This window comes from Vigna unguiculata, chromosome 11 (assembly GCF_037176805.1).
Source record: "Vigna unguiculata cultivar grain cowpea cultivar isolate G323 ecotype 2 chromosome 11, ASM3717680v1, whole genome shotgun sequence".
Taxonomy (NCBI): Eukaryota; Viridiplantae; Streptophyta; class Magnoliopsida; order Fabales; family Fabaceae; genus Vigna; species Vigna unguiculata.
The window spans coordinates 36,163,942-36,174,384 of record NC_140802.1 but is presented as its reverse complement, the minus strand read 5'-3'; the positions used below and the strand labels follow the sequence as shown (position 1 = coordinate 36,174,384).

Here is a 10,443-nt window from a genome sequence, read left to right as displayed (position 1 = left end):
GCAATTTGTAACGTTTGTTTACTTTAGGAAGTTCTTAAATCGATTCTTAAACTCTTGACTAAGAAATACCAAATTGATACTGATCAAGGAGGAATGCCTTTAATTTAAAAAAATCCAATGGACACTATTACCCTGCACTATGAAAAAAGAAGGGAAAAGTAATAAAAAATTGGAGAGAAATTAAAAACGCGTTTAATGCAGAGCATTGATATTCCAAACAGAACTCAACGACCAACACAGAGGTTTTGAACACAAAACTAACACCAATGGTATTTTTGACAGAAGAAACGTGGTGGAGGGAGAGAGAGTCACAACACTGTATGGAATCATGCATCACTAGAGAATATAGATAGAGAGAGAGAGAGAGAGAGAGAGAGAGAGAGGGAAAGGGAAAGTGTTTGTGTGTGTGTGTGTGAGAGAAAGAGAGAAAGTGGAGTCTTTTGACTGAGCCTAGCCGGCAAAAGCCGTCTAAGGTTGTTGTCTGGTTGATGATAATGTTCTTTTTAATGTCTGAATACGCGTTGAACTTTCAGACATACCCCCCACCACACTTTTTTCTTGTTAAGCCTCTGATCCATTTTTACCCTTAATCCCAATTCAAAGGTCCACCTTGTCTTTTTCCTTCATTAATTGATTCCATTGTTCGTAAATCATAATACTCTCTGAGTGTTATCACCTTCATTCATCTCAAACTCTTATATCTTTTGTTTTTTATTGCTTGGATTTCTTCTTTCTTTATTGAACAATGATTCCTTTATGACAGTTAGCGATTCTTGTTGGAGGGTTATGAATTGTGGGTTTGGTTCAAGCTTAGAGCTTTTGAATTGGGTGGGGGTGGAATATTTCAGTGTTGGATTTTTGGTATCTGATTTTGAAATGGGTATGTGTCGATGAAGGAAAGTTTTCGTCTTTACTTTTGAATAGGGAGAAAAGAAGGTACTGTGTAGTGGGTGACTTAATTTTTATGAGTTTTGGTGGAGTTGTTGGAAGAAGTGGTGCTGGTGGATGGCGATCCTACTTTTTGAAGGATAATAATTTTGTGAAGTTGATGTGATATCGTTGTGCTTCAACATGGGTTGCTTATGCTCTAAGAGTTCAGCTGTAGAGGACAGCAAGGTAGGTGTCACTAAGAAATTGCAATCGTATAGCACAAGGCCTTCAGAGTTGAATGTTTTGCGGTTGAATTCGACTAGGAGGGTTGATGAAGGTGGAGCTAAAGATGTGATAATAGAAGGTGGCCGTGTAAAAGGTTCATTGATTGACAAGAAGGCCAATGGTTCAGGGCAATTGTATGTTGATCATGATGGGAAGAAGAGAACAGAGAAGCCTGAAGTGACTGTTGTGGATCATATTGGCCCTGGAAGAATTCCAAAGGCTATAGAGGGAGAACAAGTTGCAGCTGGATGGCCACAATGGCTTTCTTCTGTTGCTGGTGAAGCTATTAAGGGATGGATACCTCGGAGAGCGAATAATTTTGAGAAGTTGGACAAAGTAAGTGGTCTTGTCTGCTGTCTGTGTTTATATCATAATCAAACTGTTCTGTAATTCTTACTGTCTGCTGAACGCTTCATGTCAAAGATGCTGCATCAATCTGTTTGTGTATTGGTTTGGAGTTCAAGATGTTTTTAAAAAAAGAATGACTGTTAGACTGGTTTGATTTTGTCTTGTTTGTTTTTGTGAGTATAAACTTCTTATATTGGTGAATGAATGATATGATGATGGCATTCTATTATGCAGATTGGGCAAGGAACTTATAGTACTGTTTATAAGGCAAGGGATGTGATTAACCGCAAGTTTGTTGCATTGAAGAAAGTACGCTTTGACAATCTTGATCCTGAGAGTGTGAAGTTTATGGCAAGGGAAATCCATGTTCTGCGTAGGCTTGACCATCCAAACATTATAAAATTGGAGGGCTTGGTAACGTCGCATATGTCTCGCAGCTTGTACCTTGTTTTTGAGTATATGGAGCATGATCTTACAGGACTTGCATCAAATCCTGAAATCAAGTTCTCTGAAGCACAGGTAACAGTGATTTATTTTCATTTACTCAATCTATTTTACATGAAGTTCAGATTTTTTTGCATGTACATGTCTGGTATAGGACTACAAGAATAGAAAAGTAGCTATGTATGTAACATGTTTGCTTTATACTCAATTTTTTAATAGAATACTCCTAAAACAACAATATTCTTTATATGTCAGCTAAAGTGCTACATGCAGCAACTTCTTAGTGGATTGGATCATTGTCATAGTCATGGTGTGCTCCACCGCGACATAAAGGGCTCAAATCTTCTCATTGACAATAATGGAATCTTAAAAATCGCTGATTTTGGTTTGGCAAGTTTTTTTGACCCCCGCCACAGTGTCCCATTGACAAGCCGAGTAGTAACTCTATGGTATAGACCACCAGAACTTTTACTTGGAGCAAATCATTATGGGGTTGCAGTGGATTTGTGGAGCACTGGTTGCATACTGGGTGAACTATATACTGGAAGGCCCATTTTACCAGGAAAAACAGAGGTATGAGTATATATATATAAGTGCAGTTTCCATCATTTTTCTAATACTAGTATTGTTGTTAATAATCTAGTATCTTTATTTCTTTGTAGGTTGAGCAATTGCATCGAATTTTTAAACTTTGCGGTTCACCATCTGATGAGTATTGGCTTAAATTGCGGCTGTCACATTCAACAGTATTCAGGCCGCCACACCATTATAGACGATGTGTTGCTGAGACATTTAAGGACTACCCATCTACTGCTGTAAAACTTATAGAGACACTGCTTTCAGTAGAGCCAGCACAACGAGGGACTGCAGCAGCTGCTCTGAAAAGCGAGGTAAGCTGGTTTTTATCCCCGGCAAGCAGTTATAGCATTTGATTGACTTTCTTTTCCCTATATAATCTCAGTGGTATTTGAAGGAAAATTTGTATCATTGTTTAGTGAAGCTCTTCATGTTGCTTGCTTCCATGACATCACTGTGATCAACCATAAGTGATATGCCAATAGATGCACACAAAAGTGTGATTAATGCTTCTCATTCGGACGTACAAATCAAAGTTTTTCGAATCACATATTTCGTAAATCTCTATCTTGTAATTCATTCTCATTTAGATTCTCATATATCTGGGGAAGAATATGTGATCAGACAAATAGGAATTACCTGACATTGGAAGTATCCAAATTGCAAACGTTTGATATCTCAGTGATGTGTCAATATTCAATATAAGTTCTTAGTTCTAAATATTTTTGTCCATCATCACCTGCTAAAATGAGTTACATTTAGTTTTGTACTTCTTTTACACTTTGACATTCATGCTATTCTACATTTGTTCTTTTTCTTTTTCCTTTTCCTTTTCCTTTATGCGCTTTGAAGAGAATCTTCCCACCATTCAATACAGGGGAATCAGGAAGTCAGATTCAAATAGACAAGTCAAGAGATATTGTTGTTACTGTACTGCTATGTTATGAAGTTGTAAAAATAATCAAAATTCTTGCACAATTATGTCCAACATATTTTAGGAACCTTTTTTTTCTTTCTAACCTGCTTATAGGCGTGCAATTCTCCATTTTTTATATTTCCCCATTTTGTTGGCAGTTCTTTACATCAGAGCCTGTGCCTTGTGATCCATCAAGTTTACCAAAATATGCTCCCAGCAAGGAAATTGATGCTAAGTTACGAGATGAAGCCAGAAGGTACACTGATATAGGTTAACTGTATTTATTTTGAGGCCAAAACAATTATATGTAACTTTAGTAATTAATATTGTTATGGCGGCTTCAGTCTCTGGAATGGAAATTTTTTCTTGGAGTGTAACTTATATATGGCTTAATCTGAACAAGTTCATTGTGGATCATATTAGTCTCTTTTGAATGCTGACATCTCTGCCATGAACAAAATCATCAATAATGGGATCTCTTGTATACTTCCAGTAAAATAAGTTTTCATATTATTGATAATTGAAGCCTTGAACACATAGTTACATTTGGTCCATGCTGCTCCTACCGTTTACCTTCATTTGTTTCACCACAACTGTTAGCCGTGCTTTCTGCATGACTTGATTCATACATTTGCAACCTATTGCTTATAAATGATAAGTAATATATATTCATTTTTTTTTATCATCTTAGGCAAGGAGCTATTGGAGGTAGGGACCAAAAAGTTGCCTCGGGAGTTAGACAAGAAAAAGGGAACAGGGCCAGCTTCACAGCAAAAGACAATACCGACCCAGCTGTATCAGTACAGGTGATCTGAAAAGTTTCAAATTTTATTGTATAACTTGCCTCTATGATTACCTTGGTCTATTGGGCAAATTGTGTTCAGTTTATTGGCTGTGAAATTGGGCAAAAGAAAATAAAATTTTTTGCTTTCAATTGTCTCTTGATTCAGCTAGGAGATTTTTCAATACATTTTAAGTATTCTTGTTCTCTTCTCACATGTTACCTCCACTGTCCTATTTTCTTTTTAACTTTTCTTCCACTAGGCTTATCTTACTGTTGTCTGATGCAGCAAGGACGTTATTCCAGCTCAAAGAACCGAAGTGAATTATACAACCCTCATAGGGGAGCAGTGTCTGGGATTCTGGTTTTCCCTCACAAACAGTCAGAAGATGCTAAAGCAATGGAAAATAATTTCTCTGGGCATATATATAAGAAGCCATCACATTCAGGTCCATTAGTTGCTGGTTCTGTTTGGGCAAAGGGTGCAAAGGAAGTTGATGATGTACCTCCTGCTTCAATCAGAGGGAATCTATCAAAACTATCTGGTCTAGTGGCATCTAGGACATTGTTGCCAGAAGATCAGGAGGACAAATTGCACCACAGAAAACCAAGTGAAGTAAGAAAATCAATGGAGTCAACTAACGGATCAGAGTCCAGAAGAAGACAGGAACAAAAACGGATTGTTGATCACAATCAAATCGAAAGCAGAAGGGTCCCCACCGAAAAATCAACTCCGGTTAGTTATTATTGTTGTATTTTTATGAAGTCTACTAGTTATATTCAAAGTTATATCTAACTCTTTATCTTTCTATGAGCATTCAGTAAACTGTTTGATAAAAACCTTAGGAGAATCACACCACAAAAGCTAATTGTAGTAGTTACATAATGTCAAGAAGTGAATTTTAAGCCTAATTTAACCCCACTAAACTAGTTTATAAGACGAAATTTGCACACTCGTTTATATATCGTAAATTAACCTTATTTCTAGAGACTTTCAACACAGAACTTAAGACTGAAGTTCCATACATTTCAATCGGATCCTAACATTGTCACACTTTTTTGTTTCGATAAAATTTTGCTCTTCTTTTTATGCAATGCTGAAGTTCCCATGTTCCCTAGCAGTTGAATGTAACAATCACAGATGATAGGTCACTAATTATAGTAAATGGAGTCCAAGTACTGTGGCAACAATGAATGAATATTTGACCACTATTGCAACACTTTTTTTTTTGTTGAAAATTGATGTGGGGACACTGTTTCAGGGTGGGAGGGAGTCGATGGGAAACAAGATATACCTCTCAGGTCCATTAATGGTGTCATCAAGCAACATGGATCAGATGCTGAAAGAGCATGATCGAAAGATCCAAGAGTTTTCAAGACGAGCAAGAATTGACAAGTCAAGAGCAAGAGGAGAGAAAGTTCGTGCACAGCGGAAGTGGTGACATTACTTTACTATTTCTGTTTGTTCAACCAACCACTTACATATTTTTATGACAACATTTATTTATCACAAGTCTGAGGAGAGGAAGAGAGTGCATTCAATCTTACTGTAGTATATATAAATATATATAATATCATGTAAATTGCAGGCTTTATAAGAAGAGATTACTCTTTCTTCAACTCTTCATGCTTCACCCTTAGAGAAAATTTATATCAGCAATTCATTTTATTCAGTTCTTTCCGACCTTTGTGCCATATTCATTTTCTTAACTCCCATGAAGTTGAGCGGGATAATGATTGCAGAAAAGATTTGAACCATTCCTAATACCAGGAGAAAGCAAAATAAAAAGGAACAGTACAAAAATAAAGTCTATGTTGGCTTTACTTTGTTCTATCAGATGAGGCCATGTATATATATATATATATATTAGAATGAAGATATTCCAAGAGTAATTACTGTAAGATTTACTTCAAAATTAACCTTTAATATTTTTTAATCTAATGATTTTAATAAGTAACTAATAATTAACCATTAAAGTAAGAGGAAATGAAAGATGAATATTTAAGGTTAAAGAAGATCTCTCATAATTATCCTAGTAGTAGCAAAACTCTCTTTATTATATATATATATATATATATATATATATATATATATATATATATATATATATATATATATATATATATAAAATCTAATTTTAGGTTATGGTTTCTTTGTTTATAATTCACCATTAACAAATAATGAGAAATGTTGGGAATGTACTCTTTAGCTACACCCTTTCATGCTATAAAGAAACCTATGCTTTTTATTGAATAGTTATTTCCTAGAATAGAAAAGTAAGATTCACTTTTTTTATTGAATAGTTATTTTCATTGATTTTGTAGCTTTCAATAAATTGATTCATGAAAAAAGTATAAAAAAAAGTGTTAGAAACCATGTTTCTATCTTTTTTTCAAAAATAATTTGGCAGGTTACAGTTGGATAACATTACAATGGTTGAAGGTTCCACATGACAAACCCTAATGATTGATGAAGCAATTTCTTAAGTTCCTCAAAGTCAATGGCGTGTGAACTTTGGTTGAGCCATGAAAGCTCATCAAGGTCACTATAATTGGTCACTGTCCATAAGGGACAATACCAATTGCTCACTGTGTCTCTTTCTCTCACACATCACTTCTAAAAACAACAATGTCAAATACAAAAGTTCTCTAAACATGTTAAGACTTGTCAAAATAAGGATAAACTTACTTCAATAATCTCTGCTTAAGAGATATGTTTAGTACATGAAAGAAATGTGAGTTCTAAAACTATTATTTGAAAAGTAAACATCAATGGTGGTTGTCAAATTCAATCTAGTTGTGGAGGTATATATGCCCTTCAATCCCCCTTACTCCAGTTGTGTGAAACAACTATGCCATGTGATGCAAGCTGGCTTGTAGAAACTCCCAATATTGCATTCTTGTCCATGTCAAGCATATGTTTTGAAAATTGGATAAATTACATTGAATTTTTTTTAGATTAATGTTAGTTATAATCACTTATAGGTCTTTTCAGAAGGATTTACTAGAGATATAACAATAAAATGAGTTTGATTTGTATAAAAGATTAACACTATTTCAAATTCAAAACTTTCTAATTAGGATATTATAAGGGTTTGATATATCTAAGAATGTTTTGTGTTGAACTTTTTGATTTTAAGATAAGGTGAAATATGTTAGTAGTTTTTAAAGTTAGATGCGAAATTTAAATTCATTCATATTTTAAACTTTGATAATGACATTTTGGTTTTCTTATTATTTTTTTTGTTCAATTTGGTATTCCAATTTTTTATAAAGGTTCAATTTGGTCCCTACTATTAAGTTCACGCAACACCGTGTCCGTACATGCCACGTGTCATTTTGTGGAATCTTCAATTTTTTTAGTTTTTTTTTTTAAATTAAACTATAACGTGTCACATAATGGTTATGACATGTGTCAATTTGAGAATTTTTTTAATTTTTGTTAAATTGCCACATAGCAAGTCACGATTGTGTCATATGTAATAGTGATTGTTTTCAATTTAGTTATTCTATTTGGAATTTTATTTCAATTTAGTCTTTTAATTTTTTAAAATGATTCAATTTGGTCCTCTCGAATTTGAGACTAAATTAATAATTAAGCTTAATTACAACTTATATATGCATGTTAAACTAATTTTTCATTATTTATACATTAAATCACTCCTTAAATACTCATGTTATTTTATTTCTTACATTTTTTCACTTGTAATTTTTTACACTTGAAATTTTTTATTCATGTAATTTTTTTTTGAATAGATAGGTGGAGTAATTTGAGCTATAAATATATTAAAAATTATTTTAACATGTATATATAGTTGTAATTAAGTTTAATTACTAATTTGGTCTCAAAGTGGAAAGGAAAAAATTTAATCATTTTAAAAAAGAGAGAGACTAAATTGAATCAAAATTATAAATAGAGAGCCAAATTGAAAATAGTCACGGATAGTCTGACACATAAGCTGCCATGTGTAAGTTTTTTTTTTTTAATTTAAAAAAATTAAAAAATTAAAATTTTTCAAGTTGATACGTGGCACTACCATAACGTGACGCATTACATATTAAGAAAAGAAGATACCACCAAAATTACTACAATACCCATTTTCTTTTATTGACATGTGTCATAAAAGTTAGTTTTTTCGTCATTTTAAAATTCTGGTACAAAAAGACCCGGGTTAATATTATTATATTACTATTATTATTATTATTATTAAGAACTATAATTATTATAATAGATTATTATTATTATTATTATTATTGTTTTTATTATTATTGTTAGATACACATTGTTAGGGATGTTAACAGGACAAGTAGGGTACGAGTAGTAGTTTCCCCGTACCCTACCTGCTGGATAAATATCCGTCCCGTATCCGTACCCATATTCGTCGGGTACCCGCCTATTTTTTTCATATCCGCAGGTATCACGGGTACCCGCGGATATTTACAAAATTATTTAAGAAACAAATATTTAATCATAAAGTCCAAATAAACTCAAGTTCATACAAGTCCAAATAATTATAAAAATAAATATAAAATGACGTTCAACACAATTTGGACATAAAAGAGAATCCTCTTTATATATTGTTATAGATTATTATTATTATTACTATTATTATTAATTAGAACTATAATTATTATAATAGTTATTATTATTGTTTTTATTATTATGTTTACATACATATTTTACTTTTACTTACTATCTATGAATCATCTTTTAGTTACTTGACCCTTTTATTTATTTTGTTGTTTATTTATTTATCTCTTTATATATGTAGTTGTATTATTATTTTTTTTATCATTATGCGATATTATTTTAGTGTTATTATTATTATCTATTATTATTATTGTTACTATTATTATTATTATTATTATTATTATAGTTAAGTACACATTTTACATTTATTTACTATGGGATCATATCTCAATTACTTGCACTTTTTATTTTTTTGTTGTTCATTTTATTTTTATATTTGTGTAATTATTTGAATTATAAAAATAGTTACTAAAATTATTAAAATGATAAAATAGACAAATAATTTTTATTATGAATAATTATTTTAATTTAACAAATAATAATTAAGAGGATAAAATTATATAAACAAAAGAGGACACAACAAATGTATATATCTTTATATATGTAGTTATTGTATTATTATTATTTTTATTACTATTAGATATTATTATAATAGTATTATTGTTATTATTATTATTATTATTGTTATTATTATTATTATTATTATTATTATTATTATTATTATTATTATAGTTACACACACATCTTAAATTAATTTATTACGGGATCGTATTTTAATTACTTGTCATTTTTATTTGTTTTGTTGTTAATGTATATCTTTATATATAACTATAAATTATTATAGTTGACATTAGTCTTAGTGTTAGCATTAATATTAATATTTATAGCATAAATATTATTATTATTATTATTGGTATCATTATTATTTTTATTATTATTCTTACTATTCATAATGGTGTTATTATTATAAGTGTGTTTTTTTTAATTATAGAAAATGTTGTTATACTAAATACTTTTGTTAAATAGAGTTTTAATCTTTTAAATTTTTATAATTTATAATTTATATTAATATTATTATTAGTATTTTTAATGGTTAAATAAATATAATAGCAATTATATTATTATTCTAAAAAATTTTAAAATAAAAAAATGTTCACTCAATTAACTATATTATATTGTGATATCAATTCTATTTATTATATTTAAAACTGAAATTATTATTGCATCACTTATATTTACTATTTCATTACTTGAATAACAACATTCACAATAATATAACTTAATTTTCATAATATTTCATTATATAATACTTTCACTATTTTATTATTTAATATACAAAATAAAATAAATACGTCATGTGCGTATGTACGGGTGAGTATACTAGTTTAATTTAAAAATAATTACAAAAAAATTAAAAGAATTGAAAATTTCACAAAATGATACGTGGTATGTATGGACACGGTGTTAACGTCAATTTAACGGTAAGGACCAAATTGAACATTTTTAAAGAATTAGAGGACAAAAAATTGAACCAAAAAAAATAATAAAGGACCAAAATGAATCAAACCAACAAATTAGGGAACCAAAACCATAATGAAACCTTAAAACTATCAAATTTATAAACAACTCAAACTCTATATGAGACGTCATTTGACATGTAAAAAAAATTTAACTTAATTGGATTCCGAAGAC

General features: G+C 30.7%; 1 protein-coding gene across 1 annotated transcript; it reads left to right on the top strand.

Moving 5' to 3' along the window:
* Positions 1 to 227: 227 nt before the first annotated feature.
* LOC114169150 (putative serine/threonine-protein kinase At1g54610) lies at positions 228 to 5,902 on the top strand. Its single transcript, XM_028054189.2, has 8 exons — positions 228 to 1,491; positions 1,738 to 2,022; positions 2,203 to 2,520; positions 2,610 to 2,837; positions 3,598 to 3,695; positions 4,131 to 4,245; positions 4,510 to 4,956; positions 5,483 to 5,902. Exons 1-8 carry the CDS (start codon positions 1,072 to 1,074, stop codon positions 5,660 to 5,662), a joined length of 2,091 nt encoding a protein of 696 aa, XP_027909990.2. The 5' UTR covers positions 228 to 1,071; the 3' UTR covers positions 5,663 to 5,902.
* The last annotated feature ends 4,541 nt before the right edge of the window (positions 5,903 to 10,443 follow it).